The 16,209-nt window shown below is 35.5% G+C and overlaps 2 protein-coding genes across 2 annotated transcripts; one reads left to right on the forward strand and one right to left on the reverse strand.

Annotated features, from left to right (window-relative positions):
• The first annotated feature begins 4,184 nt into the window (after nt 1-4,184).
• On the forward strand, nt 4,185-7,739 carry tmem119b (transmembrane protein 119b). Its single transcript, XM_073841114.1, has 2 exons — nt 4,185-4,384; nt 6,569-7,739. Exon 2 carries the CDS (start codon nt 6,584-6,586, stop codon nt 7,463-7,465), a length of 882 nt encoding a protein of 293 aa, XP_073697215.1. The 5' UTR covers nt 4,185-4,384; nt 6,569-6,583; the 3' UTR covers nt 7,466-7,739.
• A 1,507-nt stretch (nt 7,740-9,246) lies between these two features.
• On the reverse strand, nt 9,247-12,667 carry iscub (iron-sulfur cluster assembly enzyme b). Its single transcript, XM_073840283.1, has 5 exons — nt 12,563-12,667; nt 11,973-12,086; nt 11,012-11,122; nt 10,785-10,863; nt 9,247-10,648 (listed from the first exon to the last, which is right to left on the reverse strand). The coding sequence occupies exons 1-5, from the start codon at nt 12,656-12,658 to the stop codon at nt 10,554-10,556; spliced, it is 495 nt and encodes a 164-aa protein (XP_073696384.1). The 5' UTR covers nt 12,659-12,667; the 3' UTR covers nt 9,247-10,553.
• Nucleotides 12,668-16,209: the final 3,542 nt, after the last annotated feature.

The raw sequence follows: 16,209 nt of genomic DNA on the forward strand, positions 1-16,209 counted from the left end.
TTCATGAAGCCTGCAGTCCTTTTCTTGTTTGTTAGACTGTTAACAATGATGTTATGAAACTGACAAAATGCGGTTGTTTACCAATATAAAAAGATGTTATTGTATGGCTGGTTTGAATAATGTATTATAATAATTCAATACTGTCATTTATTGGTTAGATATTTCCTAATATTCCCCATTATCTATGACAATGCTGTATGTCAGTCCGCTCTTTCTGGGAGCTAAAATATCTTTTGAAATTATTATTGCTTGTAATGAAAATTACTTCAGACAACTTGACAATTATTGTTGTCTTATTCCATGGTCTGTCTGATCAGCTGGCAGGTATGCATTAAATAAGCAATATCACACTCGTAGACGTGAGATATGTCTGTATATCAGCACGGCTGTGATTCGGCCATAGGTTCTCACAGCGTCCTGATATACAGCCATATCTCGGGTCCACAAGTTTGATATTGCATCTATACAACAGTTTGATAGCATGAGTGTAATACATTAGAAACAACAATGGAGTGTCTTTAAAAACGGTCTTTTGTGCAGAAATATTTCCTTCTGCCACAGATTTAAATCTAAGTTTGACAGTTTTAACAGCTGAACCCAAGCCTTTGTTACTAATTCAAAAACGGAGTGTGATTACCTTCATTGGATACTGCATTCATTCTTCTGCTCAATCTCATATTCACAATGAAACTGTAACAAATGTCCACTGAGGTGAGATGTGAGGATGAACCCAAGTGCAGTTTATTGAAACAGTGAAGTAATCCAGAGAAATGATAATACAAACAATGACTTGACAAACTTGACAGACTTGACTTGACTTGACTTGGCATGAACTTAAACAAACTTGACTTGAACAGACTTGACTTGACTTGACTTGACTTGACATAAACAGGCTTAACTATCAAAAACACAAATCACCAACAGCAGGTTACAACATCAATACGCGACAGGGGACAATGAAACATAAGGCCTACTTATACCAAACAATACAGGTCACATGACACAAACCAACCAATGAAAAACAAGAAACAGGACATAGCAACCAATGGGGACATGACACATGGAACTAAGGGACCAATGGCAGGAATACACAAGGGAAGGAAGCAAGACTAAACAAGGAACATGGCAAAACTACAAAATAAAAGACATGAAAACATGAACATGAACCAAAACCCCAAAACAAAACCAAATCCAAAACCCCACGTTACAAAAACATTAGTTTGAATATCCGCTGAGCGTTATCTTTGTCGTAACGTTATTATTCTTTCATCTGTTGAGGGTGATTTTTGATGACAGCGCTGCTCAGTGCATTTTCAACGAGTTGATATGATTCTTTATGGTCTTAATGAAAAGTCTATAACATACTTTGGTTTAAAATTCTCAATGGTAGTGTAAAACACCCTTTTACCTTGTCAAAATCAGCTCTGCAAAAATCAATCTGTTCTGTTGGATGTTCCTTTAAATGCAAATAAGCTCTGCTCACCCCAACCCTCTCTTCTCCCTGTGGAGTGACGAACCATGCTTTGACAGACTGTTTACTTTAGCCGCATTTAGCCACAAAACTTTCTAACTAGCACGTTATTAGGAAAGGCTGCAAAGATTCATTAAAAAAAAACCTTATACTCACTTCTGCTGTAAGTGAAGCTGGATCACAAATGATTTGTGTGAGTCATCCACTTCGTCTCCAGCGGCTCAGATGTCAGAAGTAAATGACGACTACTATGTTCATAATTACATCCAACAACAAGAAACCCTCAATCGCTTAGGAGACATTCTTGTCTACTTTCCTGCTCCAGCATAAAAACAAAGGGGATTGGACTGATAGGGCGGGTCTAAGGTAAGATGCCAGTGTCAATCAACTATTGTGGGAGCGTCCACTGTTGGTGTGACATCACACAGACAAGAAGCTGAGAATGGCTTGATTTGAACAAGGGGAAATTATTTTTACATATTAAATAAAAACCACTGGGTGGATTTGTATCATTATAGGGTAGATGTGTACACACAATGCCAACACACATTTATGTTAAAACAACATGTAAAAATGATCTTTGCATCCGATCACCCCTTTAAGATGTTGTTGAAAGTAAAAACTTCCGTTTATAACAGTCTTTATTTTTCAGTATAAAAGTCTTTACTGTTGACTCAAAACAGTCTCTTGTCTCCATCTAATGGTGGAACAATGTAACTAAAATTACCAACACGCACGTACCGTTTCTCAATACTAAACACTGTTATTAAATACTACTATTATTTATATAAAATATTATTTATTGAATAATAATATTTAATAAACAACAACAGCCATCATAAAAGTTGCAAGGCAATTCAGTCAAAAGTACAAAGACAGCACGCTGATATACAGCATTGAATTTACATACAAACTATTTGCTCTGGAACAAATAATAGATTAATTAGACCAAAGACTGCCTGTTAGATTTGGCCAAAACGAATTATATCTCATGTTTAACCACTATAGAGATATCAGAGCCAGTGATAAATTCCAGAAGATCTGGCCAGGGTGAGGCGCTCTTGACACAAATGTTCAAATAGTGGTATCTTTATCAACAACCTGAATATTTGAATTATAAACATGTACATTCTCACCTGAAACCTCCTAAAAATACATTTTGTGACACAAAAACAGTAATATTTGTGCGTCTGCCGTGACTCTCGCTATGCAAACTTGCAAAGTAGGCATACCGCAAGCAGAGTGATACAGTTACAAATGGTGAAACAGCTGTTGGAGTTCTGTTGGACTCTAATATCACACTCTTATTAGCCAATCAGATTCTAAGACAAGAAAGGACTGTTGTATAAAACTGTTTAAAGCACATTCCATCCAAGTGGTTTCATTGAAAAGCAAAAACACACATCACTCGCCCAGAGTGAGAGATCAGAGATCGCAACGTGGATTCAAGAACCACCCAGTGCAAAGCAGAGGCATCCCATAAAATATTGTTTAAATGTTCTTCCTGTTGCTATTCTAATAGATTTGTATACTGACTATTGACTATTTTAGTTTTGTATATTGTAAAATAAAATAATATACACAAAATAAATTTAACTTATCTACCCTCTTCAACATTGAAGTAAGCCGTTGAAAAACAACAAGCAGTAAACGGTAAAACAGTTTGCACTTCAAACCAGTGTGTTCATAATTAAGATAATACATTAAATACTATGGTAAGACACACCAATCTGCACTATCAAGCAGCAAAATTAGCTTTTTTGTACAGCTAAAAATAGCTGGATGCAGATGAGACCGGAAGCCAGACCCATACAATTTATAAATGGCCATGCTCACTATTACAGGACAAATATATAAACCCTTTTCAAGGTGATGCAAGATCCCTACATTATTCCAAGACCTCTAATAAAAGACATTTTCTCTTACTGTCATTTCAGAGGCATGTAAAGTCATTGCTATGTCTGTTCACAGCAAGGTTTATTATTCTGCAGTAAAGAAAAAATAACATGAAAAAGACATACAACATCCTTTAGCCTCAACTCTCTCAAGATTAGCTTAGGTGCTTTGAAAGCAGATGTTTCCACGATCTGCTATGTCTTGACAAGTCATTAAAAGTCCAAGATGCCTCAAAAGGGCTGCCATATTGAAAACTAATTTTGAGGGGCCTATAGGATAGACTATACATTCCTTCAAAATATTTCTATAAATATTGTTTTTTGAATATTGACTTAGTACCTTTTAGTCTCACCATCATTTGTAGCTCATTATATTGCGGTTCTTTAGGTTTGTGGCTTGCCACAGCAGCTCTATGTATCTCAGGTCTCAACACCCTGTCCATTGTTCCAGCAGTGGCTCTCGGCACGTGTGCTCTCTCCCCCGTGGATCATGTGAGCACAGGAAACATAAAGCTCTTCCTCAGGGACCTGAGATAGCTTCTGTTTTTGGAGGCCAAAAACAAACCCTAAGTATTTTACAAGGGACCATCAATGTCTGTATTTAGATTTAATGGTTAGAAGAATGCAAGGTAATTTTGTTTTTAAGTTCAAGATAGTGGATGAAAATAAGAATCTGGAGTTTGAAACAAACTGTGTTACATCTGGTGGCTTGAAGTTCTCCAGTGCACAGGCAGGGAAAAAAAAAAAAAAAAAAAAACTCGGCTCTCCCCCAAACAGCCTTAACGAGAACAGTGTGTCTGGATATGGCCCAGTCAGTCTTTCTGGGACAGAGAAGAAGCAGAAGAAGAAGTAGGAGGAGGGGAGAACGAGAGTTTCTCCCCCCCACGCCAATCCAACTGTTCTTCATCGCGCAGTCTGCAACAACAGACATCCAACTCGAGAGGAGAAACAGCAGACACTTTCTTCTCCATGTTAGATCATCTTCGGTCGGCATGTTTTAGAACAACAGCACTTGAAAGTGAGTATGAACTCTTTCACTTAAACATTTCTTTTGTCTGTTTTGTATTTTAGTAATGTCGTTCTTGTCCATGTAATGATAGACAGATGACTTACCTTACAGGAATGCACAGCTTTAAAAGGTTCATGTCCAGATGTGGCTACCTAGATTTTTAAGCTGTTTTATAACTGAGATTCTTTAACAAAGAATAGTTCTAGAATGGGCTCCCACAGTTGATTTTGGCAAGATGACTCTTAATTTTTTTTTAAAGCAACAGATATTTACATAAAAGGAAGAAATTTCTGAAGCCAGCATAAAAACACTGACAGAGACTAATATTATTGCTACGTGTGTGTGTGTGTGTGTGTGTGTGTGTGTGTGTGTGTGTGTGTGTGTTTAAAAGTGGGGCGCCATATGAGTTTGACACTATTTCCATTGTGCACCAAATGCCCAGTGATGATTATGGTCGTCAGCTTGAGCACAGATGGCGTGTGGAGAGACCTCAGATGAACATTTTTGTTTAAAGAGACACCATCATAACTTATGTTGGTTCACCAGCTGTCTTTTGTGAAACCATATTTATTTTACACTATATTTACATAAACCTAGTTATCAGTATACGTCATTATAGTTTCACATGAATTAACTAGTACATTTTAGTAACCAACATCTACTTAAATTAATAAATGCTGTAAAAAATGGTTGTTTATTGTTAGTTCATTATAAATTAACAAATGGTAATTTAATTTAACCATATTGTAAAGTGCTACCACTTTTTCTTCATCAAAAGTAATTAACGTCAAATATCTAGAGAAAAACGGGAACCTGTTGAGTTGAGCATGTTTTTTTTCAGCTTATTTTGATGTTAGAAACTGAAACTTAAGTGGTCATGAAATCTCCGGAATGAGCACATGTGTAGGATATGATGTTTAGCTGCAGTTGTTCAGAACATAATGCATCTGGCTCAGAATCCAATGAAGTTTCCATGTGGCGGTTTGAATTTTGATTGCACCACAGGAAAGACAACTGAAATGAATAAATGTTATGATGCAGTGAGAACATACCAAAGTCTCAGATTTTATGTTGTAAGAACAAGTTATGATTATATACACTACCAGTCAAAAGTTAATACTTTTTAAAGAAGTCTCTTCTGCTCACCCAGCCTGCATTTTTTTGATTCAAAGAATGGCAAAAACAGTAAAAAATTTGAATATTTTTACTATTTAAAATAACTTTTTTCTATGTTAATATATTTTAAAATGTAATTTATTCTTGTGATTTCAAAGCTGAATTTTGAGCATCATTACTTTAGTCACAAGATTCTCAGAATACATTCATATATTCTGATTTGCTGGTCAAAAAACATTTATTGTTATGTTCGAAACAGCTGAGTAGATTTTTTTCAGACGAAAAGCATTTATCTGAAATAGAAATTATTTGTAACATTTTAAATGTATTTATCATCACTTTTGATCAAATTAAAGCATCCTTGGTAAATAAAAGTATTAATTTCTATAATTTATTTCCCTGATTCCAAGCTTTTGAAAGGAATATAGTGTATAATGTTACAAAAGCTTTTTATTTCAGATGAATGCTGATCTTTGGATCTTTCTATTCATCAAAGAATCCTGAAAAAAATACTCTTTTTATATAAATATAAATAACTTTTTCAAATGTTGATAATAAATGTTTCTTGAACAGCAAATCAGCATATTAGAATGATTTCAGAAAGATCATGTGACACTAAAGACTAGAGTAATATTGCTGAAAATGTAGATTTGATCACAGGAATAAATGACATTTTAACATATATTTAAATAAAAAGCCGTTATTTTAAATAGTCAAAATTATTTCACTGCTCTTGCTGTATTTTGAGACTTAAATCTTTTTAAGACTTAAATCTTACTGTTCAAAAACATTTGTCCGGAAGTGTTGTTTCTAAGTGTGATTTGAACATTCAAAACACAATTTTTTCATGTTTAAACACATTCTTCTTGATTACACAAATGTTAGAGAATGTAAGTTTAATTTGATTATTTTTCAAATGTAAGGGGAACGTTATTAGGACTTCATTCCAGATGACTTTGAACAAACATTCTATTAGTGTTCTAACATTTGTTCATAACTTCAAAAACCTTGCCAGAACGTTCTGAGAAAACGGTCAAAAAATGTCTAGTATTAAAAATATCTTTTTAACCACCTCAGGTATTTAGTCACAGGATGGACCACTCAGCTCTCCGCTGCCTCATCGGCCTGTCCATCATTCTGCTAAGCAGGCACCCCACTTATGCCACCCCAGTTTTTAATGACTCTTTTGAGGGCAGTGGGCAGTTGGACTCTGGGAGCGCAGACCTAACCCCCACACCCAGCATTTTCCCCTTCCTTAATGAATCGGTGAAGTCTACCTCCATAGATGGAGAAAAACAAAGCAAACTATTCTTGGATGAGCTGGAGGACTTTTTACGAGAGAACCATCTTCCCATAATCGTCATTAGCACATTACTTTTTCTCATCATCGCCATTCTCTGCTCGGCTGCCATCTTGAGTCGCCGCCGTAAAGTCAGCACCTACTATCCGTGCGATTTCCCATCCAAGATGTACGTGGATGAGCGAGACAAGACTGGAGGAGCACGCTTCTTCAACGAAGTCCCGGAGAAAACCAACACCAGCTCCAGTGAGGAGCCGGTGAATTCAGCCAGGAAGCTCCAGCAGGACATCATGCTGGCTACCAAGAACCTTCGAACTCCAATCAAGACGCCATGGAAGGAGAAGAACGAAGTGGCTAAAGACCAAAAACATGCAGAAGATGTGGAATGTGTTCACTGCGACAAGAGTCAAGAGAAGAGCTGTGGTTTTCTAGAGGATAAGACCACAAATCAGTCTGCTTTGGAGGATTCTGTGGAAAAGAGCAGCCCCAGCAGGTCCCAGGACAGCGTCCCCGCTTGTGACATGGAAAAGACTGACCCCTTGGACTCTGGGCCCCCTGAAGAGAGCAAACATTCTTCTGGGCCAGAGAATTCAGAGATCCAAGAGGACACGAACAAACAGGATGTTGCTACTTCAGGCTCACCATTTATCAGTGAAGAGAAAACAGCATTTTAGTGTTGACGTTTTTAAAGCCTTAAAGAAAACACTTACACGCAAGTACAGACCAAAGTGTATTTCTTGGACACATTGTGAAACTAAAAAAAATGTAGTATGAATTTTCATTCAGATCTGATTTTACTCAAAAATATATATGGTTTTAATATTGCTTGTGACTGTTTACCACATATGAATGTAATAATCAGTTTTAAATTTCGAATTTACTTGAGTAAATGGTATAAACGGATGCCTTTTAGGCAAGACATAAAAACATAAGTGTGTGCATTTTAAATGTTGGTTGTCATGAATCTTTTTTCATTTGACTTGATGACTCTTTGACCGTAAATCAGAAATGCTCTTTATACTTGTTTGCTTTACTCTCTATTATTAGCAATGACATCTATAAAGACTGGAATGGTTAGGATTAGGGAAGTAGATTATGAAGGCTTATACATGAAGAACGCTATTTTAAGTGGCATCTAAAGTTATCTTTAATCTCATGGCTCACAACATTGCAATGCACTATATACACATGCCTCCAAAAAATAAAGCAAGCACACTTCCTACTCCAATTAAGGAGACAAGTCTAAGTGTAGAAAAGCTTTGCTGTGAGTCAGCTTATTGTTTACACACTCCGGCTCTAAATATTTCCTTTCAAGGTTGAGAGGTATTCAGCCACAGCTGCTGAATGCCACCAAGTTCCATGCCACCTTTCAAACAGTTTAGTCTAAGGTCAGTTAGCCTCAACATGTACTTCATGAAGAACACAATATTCTCATTCTCATATTATAACTCACTATTGGCATATTTATGAGATATGATCACATTTCATAGTGTGTAATTATTTCGATGTTCAAGAAAAACTGCTATAATTTCTTACAAAAAAAAATAAAAAAATGAAGTAAACAAATGCTGGTCAGTGCTCAATGACTATTTAGTGACTTAAGATCTGTTGGTAGGTCATTTTAATGCCTTACAGTTTATGAAACAAACTTCTAATTTACTCTTAAAATGAAATAACTTACCAATTAGTTAATTTGAGTCAAAACGGATTTATAATTACAGTCCAAGTTTAAAAAAAACCTGCTGTTTTAAACTGGTCCTTAGTTGGTTGTGAGCTGGTTTATGCTGGTCCTGAGCAGGAGCTAGTTACTTAGGACCAGCAACTAAAAAAAAACAGCTCAGGACCATCTTAAACCAACTCATGATCAATTAAGAACCGACTTAAACCAGCTCAGGACCAATTAAAGACCAGCTTAAATCAGCTCAGAATCATCTTAAACCAGTTTATGACCAATTAGTTACTTTTTTGAGCCAGAATAGATTTATAAATCACAGTCCAAGTCAATTAAGGACCACCTTAAACCACTACAGGACCAACTCAAGACTAATCAAGGACCAGATTAAACCAGCTTTAGGACTATCTTAAACCAGCTCATTACCAATTAGTTACTTTTTGAAGCCAAAACAGATTTATAATTACAGTCCAAGTTAAAAAAAAAAAAACAAACAAAAAAAAAAAAAAAAAAACAGCTGGTTATGCTGGTTTAAACTGGTCCTTAGTTGGCCGTGAGCTGGTTTGTGCTGGTTATTTAGGACAAGCACCTGCAAGCTTAAATCAGCTCATAACCAATTAAGGACCAGCTTTAACCAGCTCAAACCAGCTGCCATCCTTTAAAACATTTGTTTTAAAGAAAAACCAAGCACAATGCTAAATCAGTTCATCACTTTATATTTTAATTGTAAATATGCTTCAAATTTCTAGATCCCAGTAGCAATAAATCCAATACCCACATGACTGAGGTTTAACACATGCTTTATTTAGATGTTTGAAAGGTCATCAAATAAAAGCTCAGCAGCATAAATCACCATCAGAATCACATTTTCGTCCCTTCAAGCTAAAATAGAGTAAGATAATTTGTGTGCGTGTATAGCCATCAAGTGAAACCTCAAGACTACATTCACACTGCGAGCATTACTGCTCAATTCAATTTTAGGTGTAGTTGTTTAAATATCAGTATTTCCAGTGTGAGCAAATATCAGATTTCCAGTGTGAGCAGATCATAGTTCTGAACTGACCTGTATGCGCAAAAGAACAGTAACAAGGTTGTAACAAAAAGTAACAAATTCCGCACAGTTTCATCTCAAAACTAGTCTAAATCTAGCCAATATGCATTCTGGGGGGTAAAAACAGCATTAGTGGGTTCACTTCAACCCATGGAAAACTCAGGAAAACAGTTGGCAACAGTGAAAAAGTAGCCCAATTCCGCAGGAAAACTCTGGACTTGGCAACACTCTTGCGCAAAGGTACTTCTGACTACCTTTCGCAATGGTCTTGATAACTCTGGTATGTAAAATCTTTGAAGTATCTCCCATGGGCGATGTTGAACTAGAGTGACATAAGAGTCTCATGATTTCCCAAATGACGGTTTAGACTGCGGTCACATTGCAAAACATCTGACCTGTATCAGATTTAGTACCACATACCGAAGTGGCATAATTTGAAATCGAAAAGATCAGATTCCATGGTGTTTGTGCTGTTCACACCGTCATGAGAAAAACAGATTGAAGTCACATTTGGGCCACATTTGCCTGCAGTGTGAATGAAGCCTTACATTCCTTTTCATTACATCAACATATCTAAACAAATATAGCTTGGACCGTAACAGTATATTGGTCACTACTTTTACATTGTGCGTTTAAAAGACTGGCTACATTGCAAGAGTTGAAGAGCTTTGGTCTTAACTCATAGTAAGGATAAAGAGCATTGGTTCTCAACTGGATTTGTTTCAAGACCTAGATTTTACACTGGACATCAAATGGTGATCCAACCCCTAAAGTAGTGTAGACTTAACAAAATGCAAAATCAATAACATTGCACAATGAAAGAAAATAAATGCATTATTCTCTTCCAAGATGATAAGTCTGTGTATTGGACTCTGCATGTTTATATGGTTAATTTCATTTTAATACTGGCAGTTAGTTAGCGCTGTTATTCTTCAGCATGGTCCCAGTTACCCACGAGCCAATCAGAACAGACCTTAAACCCCTTTTGGTCTTGAAGCACCAGTTGAGAACCACAGATTTAGAAGATCAAGAGCACCTCCTAGTTGCGAGCCATGGCGGTCTTCTCAACCGGCTCACCTTCCTGTTTCAGACGATAGTCTGCCAAAGCTGCTTTAATGGCATCCTCCGCCAGCACTACAGAGCACAAAGAATGAGGTCAGTTACAGAAGAGGGACGTCCTAAATACAGGAACATCATGTTACTTTTTTAACCAGAGCAGCAAATATAATGCAAGTAAATAGGTTACAATCAAATTAAAAGGAATGCTTACTTGAGCAGTGCAGTTTGACTGGTGGAAGGCTAAGCTCCTTAGCAATCTCAGTGTTTTTTATCTTGAGGGCTTCACCAACCTGTACATTGATGAGAATTTTTAGGTTTAATACTTTTATTAGGACAAAAACACTAAGTTTACAATTAAACTTTGTTACAGTGCAGATTGAAAAAGACGACAAACATTTTCACCAACTAGAACTAGCAAATTTGACCATTTTTGCTTACAGATTTGCCTTTCACCCATTCAGTGGCCAAGGAACTGGAAGCAATAGCAGAGCCACAGCCAAAGGTTTTGAACTTGGCATCCACAATCTTCCCAGCCTCATCCACCTCGATCTACAGTAGGTGGGAAAAACAATAGCCAACAATACATTGTATGAGTCAAAATTATTGATTTTTATTCTATGCCAAAAATCAGGATATTAAGTAAAGATCATGTTCCATTAAGATATTTTGTACATTATATATTTATCAAAACTTAATTTTTGATCAGTAATATGCATTGCTAAGAACTTCATTTGGACATCTTTAAAGGTGATTTTCTCAATATTTCAATTTTTTTGCAGCCTCAGATTCCAGAATTTTAAATAGTTGTATCCTATTCTAACAAACCATACATCAATGGAAAGCTTATTTAGATGATCTATCTTATATAAATGTATAAATCTCAATTAATAAAAAAAAAAAAAAAGACCATTATGACTGGTTTTGTGGTCCTGGGTCACATAAATTGTATATATTGTTTATATATGGTTATTATAATTTTGAGTCCATAGTAAAACACCCACCAGTCACAAGTGCTACAAATATCATATCCTGTATTGTCCCTGTCAAATAAACAATAAATTGGATAACCTAAAATATGCAGAGTCATCCTGTGTCAGCACAATCCAATCTATGACTTTAGTCATGTTACAGAGACTTAGGATCTTGTAAGATACTTTTGCTTTACTACAATTTTTGATTTGTGTAAGGCTGCAAAATAATATATTATAAACAATTTTGTTTCCCTTTGTGTAGCCTCTGCACCGTTTCATGTCACAAATGCAAACATGCTTGTCATAACAAACCTGTGCTATAAAATGAAAGTTAATAAGCCTACAGTAGTGAACTTACTCAGTCGGAAAAATGACTATTTAGGAAGAAGAGTAATTAAGCAATTCATTAATCGTATTGTTAGGATCACCTGCAGTTTCATCACATCTCCACAAGCAGGGGCACCAACCAACCCTGTGCCCACATTCTTGGCATTTTTATCCAAAGACCCGACATTTCTTGGGTTCTCATAGTGGTCCACAACCTTTAAAATAAAAATAAAGTTTAAGGGAGGGGCAAATTAAAGAATTTGGCTTAAAGTCAGGATCATGTGTAAATTAATTTTATTGTTATACAAGACAAATAAACGACCATGCTCTCCAATTTCCTCACCATTTTGAGCTAGTTAGTTGTGTTGCCTAGTGCCTACTCATTTTGCCATAATACAAATGATGACTAATTTCAAAATGTTATATTATAGATAAATCATAGACTCATACAAAGAAATAAGTTCGTTCTTAATTCTTCAGCTTATACTAAATGTGATCTAAAACTAACTGACTTAAAGAATAAAGCTGACTGTCAGCTAAAACTTGCAATGTCACAAGTTAATCGTGTTAGTACAGTGCCGATGACTGTCATTATCACGAGATGACAAAACCCACAGAAAACCACTTCAAATACATAAACTCACAGCAAAAAAAACTTCACTAGCAAACTGCATGAGTCATAATAGCTTACCTTTTTGTGATACCCACATTGCATCCTCAGTTGAGGAGCTGAAAGTGTTTTGAGAATCACCGGTGACGCGCATTTCTGTGCAAGCAAAGCCGCCATGACATCCGAATGACGCACTTGAAATCTCAAATAGCGGATTTATACAAGTAAAGTCTCGTAGATTTCAAACAACCATCGCGAGATGTGAGACAACTGGAGCGCAAATTTTATTTACATATTATTTATCTATACATGATATACATTTATTAATAGTATTATATAGCCTTTATTGTTCTGTTTTAAATGTAACAGTTTATACCTTTTCATACACTATTTTGTTTATAAAAATTATAATATAAGGATTTTAATAAATAACGTTAGAAACTTTGTTTTGTATAACAGCAGATTGTAATTTTTGTTTCACATCCTATGCCTTTTCTGACTATTAAAACTTTGCAGCTTCCCTGGTGTATATTCCCTGGTAATATACCCTTGTGTATATTAAATAATAGGGTAAATGCCTGTTTATTATTATTAATAATAGTAGTACTTAATAGTAGTGTTTTTGTTTTTTTTTACTTGATAGTCGTGTTTTTTATTGCTGAAAAAAAGAACATACTAATCAGTACAAAATACAAAATATCAACAGTATAGTGGTACTTGAAAGACAACAACAGTACAACGGTAAAAAACAAACAAATAATAATACAAAATAAATAAACAAAGCAAAAAAGGGCCATTGTTTTACATAAAATTTCCTACACAAAATCTTTAAGTGGGGAACAAATTTTAACAGTCTTCATAGCTTTATTATTAGTAGATATTGAAATCAAATTAATATAATTTTCCATGTCTCTTAAAAAGACCACAAAGGTTTAGAATTTGAGAATTTACATTTGTGAATATATAAAAAAGAATTACATTTTTAATAAAACAAATATTTTCTTTTGTGGGGTCTGAGTCAAAGTACCCAAAATATAACATTTCACATTTGTAAAGAAAATTCTGGCAAAATTTTCAATTTAACAAAAGCACCAATATCGTACCAAAATTCCTGAGTGTAGTGACATGACCAAAATAAGTGTTCCACTGTTTCATCAGCCTTCAAACAAAACTAACATGTTAGCTTTACTTCAGCTCTAAACTTTTGTATAAACTTCTTTACAGGATAAAAGCTGTGGATCAATTTAAAATACACTTCTTTCACTTTATTTATCTGAAGTGACCAGACATTTTTCAATTAAGATTATTAAATAAATTAAAATGAAATAAAAAGGTTACATGTAGAGCAGAAATTAAATTCTCAAGAAATAATGACCTTATTTTATCATTTTTGTTTCTTGATGTGGAAGCAGCACGCACACATCAGAAGGAATAGCTCCCATAACTACCGCAAATTATTTTGGAGTTACAGGTATTTGGTATTTGGAAAGAAATTCTGAATTCCTCGGCATGTTTATAAATTAAAGCCCATGCTAGAACTTGAAAGTTGGGAAGTACTTGATAGTATCGTGTGCTATTGGTCGCTATGCCAAATGACATCATTGCTACGCCTGTGACTGACAGCGCTGTCATCCAATCGTTGAAAAGGGAGGCGGCGAGGATTTTTCAAACCTCAGGAACTGGGAAAGGCACAGCAGCTTCCACAAAAAAAAAAAACTACCGGTAATTCGAGAGCCGTCTAGCCTCCCAGCTGACAGTCTGCCACCTGTATCTTCTTCCAGCACCCAACAGCACACAACTTTTTTTTTTTTTATCCCATTTGAATGTCTTTTTTGTTTGAGCTCTCAGTTTCATTTGGAAGTCTGGATATGGTTTCTAGTGTCACTCCATCAGGCGCCGCGTGAGCCAGAGCCATAAACTCGAGCGAAGTTTCGGTTAGTCTGAGCATCTCTATCTCGTTGTGTCGGACATTATTTCACAATGTCGGGTGTGACGCTTCAGGTAAGAAACAAATAAGATGTTTTTAACACAGTTTAGCTGATATGGTTAGTAATAGAGTAAAGCGACACACGGAAAAGTGTTGTTTGGAAAGTCATAAAATAAAGCAGTCAGCTCGTTAACGTTCAAACGCTCTTGTTTACATTTCTCTGGGTGAGTCCTGTGTGGCTCCAAGTTTTTCAATCAGTTAGAACCGAATCAATCAAGACACCCACTAGCAATTTTCTTTTGGTTTAGCGAAACCATTATACAATAAAAATGACAACTATTAAAAAAACAATTAAACAAATACTTCCTAATGCTATGTTGCTTTATATGGCTTAATAATATGGCTTTGTCTGAACAATTAAATATCACTTACGTTAAACATTTTCAGGTTGAACGGGTTTGACAGGACTTAATCTTCCTCTTATGTCCCTCACCAGAGGCTTAAATGTAACTGAAGTTATTTGTCTGAAAAAAAACCGAGTGACTTTTAAGTCTTTTGTGATTTAAAGTAGTTGAAAGAGTCATGTTATGACGGTAGAGACGATAGTCTTTTTATTTTCGAAATGTGGTCTGCCTGTTTTTCCAGCTTTCCTGCTGTTAGGTCTCGGTATTCGTCCAACACTATTTGACAACTTGTTAAATACTAATAATGTTATTCTGAATGATGGAAACTAACGTTACATAATTTATGAATATGTATATGTAATTATTATATTATGTTAGTTTCAGACATTTTTTTTTAATGTCAAAAAGACTTAATGTGTTAAACACTGCCCTCTATGTGTAGCTAATTGAAATGCCATTGGAATGGCTTGTTTAGAAAATAGTCATTAATAAATGTAGGAGTTTTCCCTTTCAGCTGTTTTCAATATGTGTCTGCAAATATTTAAAACAGTAGTGGCCAAAGTTATTAGAACACTAATATTTTTTTCACCAGCTAAAAATGGTTTAAGTCAGTTTTTATCTTTTGCTGTAGTGTGTCAGTAGGAAATATCAGTTTACATTTCCAAACATTCATTTTGCCATTAATTGTAATAATCCAGCGAGATTTTTGTTTGCACAAGGAGTCAGTGTGACAAGAGCCAGTGTTCCACACAGAGATCTGATCTCATCATCATCCAGTCTGTCTGGAATAACATGAAGAAACAGAACAACCTAAAACAGAATAAATCCAGAAGAACTATGGCAATGTCTTCATCAAGATGCTTCAGGAGACCTACCTGCAAAGCTACAGTACTGTTAAAAGTTTAAGGCACTTGTGTAAAAATACTGTTTATTTAGAATGCTGGATTTTCTTTATCAATTAACTTTTATTTACTAAATTAAATCAACCTTTGGTGTGTTTTAATCCTTTGCATTTAAAGCAGCTTTTGCCCTAGGTAGACTTGCGCATTGTTTTTCATGTAGCTTTGCAGACGTTGCCACAGTTCTTCTGGATTTAGTCTGTTTTAGTTCGTTCTGTTTCTTCATGTCATTCCAGACAGACTGGATGATGATGAGATCATATCTCTGTTGTCAGACTCCTTGTACAAACAAAAATCTGGATTATTACAGTTAATGGTAACTTTTCATTTTTGGGTGAACTATCCCTTTAACCTTTTTGGCAGTGTTTCCATTCCTTACCTTCCTTGAACCACAGATGTCAATGTTTTATCAGAAAGGCTGATGTAAATTAACAAAAACTTGAAGCGTGTTGATTTTTGTACTTTCCATGTCCCTTGAACACCACAGAGCAGCTGTCT

Source organism: Garra rufa, chromosome 5 (genome assembly GCF_049309525.1).
Source record: "Garra rufa chromosome 5, GarRuf1.0, whole genome shotgun sequence".
NCBI lineage: Eukaryota > Metazoa > Chordata > Actinopteri > Cypriniformes > Cyprinidae > Garra > Garra rufa.

Excerpts from the sequence above, each read along its gene's own strand:
- tmem119b (XM_073841114.1), top strand. The coding sequence starts at position 6,584 with ATGGACCACTCAGCTCTCCGCTGCCTCATCGGCCTGTCCATCATTCTG.
- iscub (XM_073840283.1), bottom strand. The coding sequence starts at position 12,658 with ATGGCGGCTTTGCTTGCACAGAAATGCGCGTCACCGGTGATTCTCAAA. Across the intron at positions 10,864-11,011 it reads AATGGGTGAAAGGCAAATCT|GTTGGTGAAGCCCTCAAGAT; the intron begins GTAAGCAAAAAT and ends ATCAATGTACAG. Across the intron at positions 10,649-10,784 it reads AGTCAAACTGCACTGCTCAA|TGCTGGCGGAGGATGCCATT; the intron begins GTAAGCATTCCT and ends TGTGCTCTGTAG.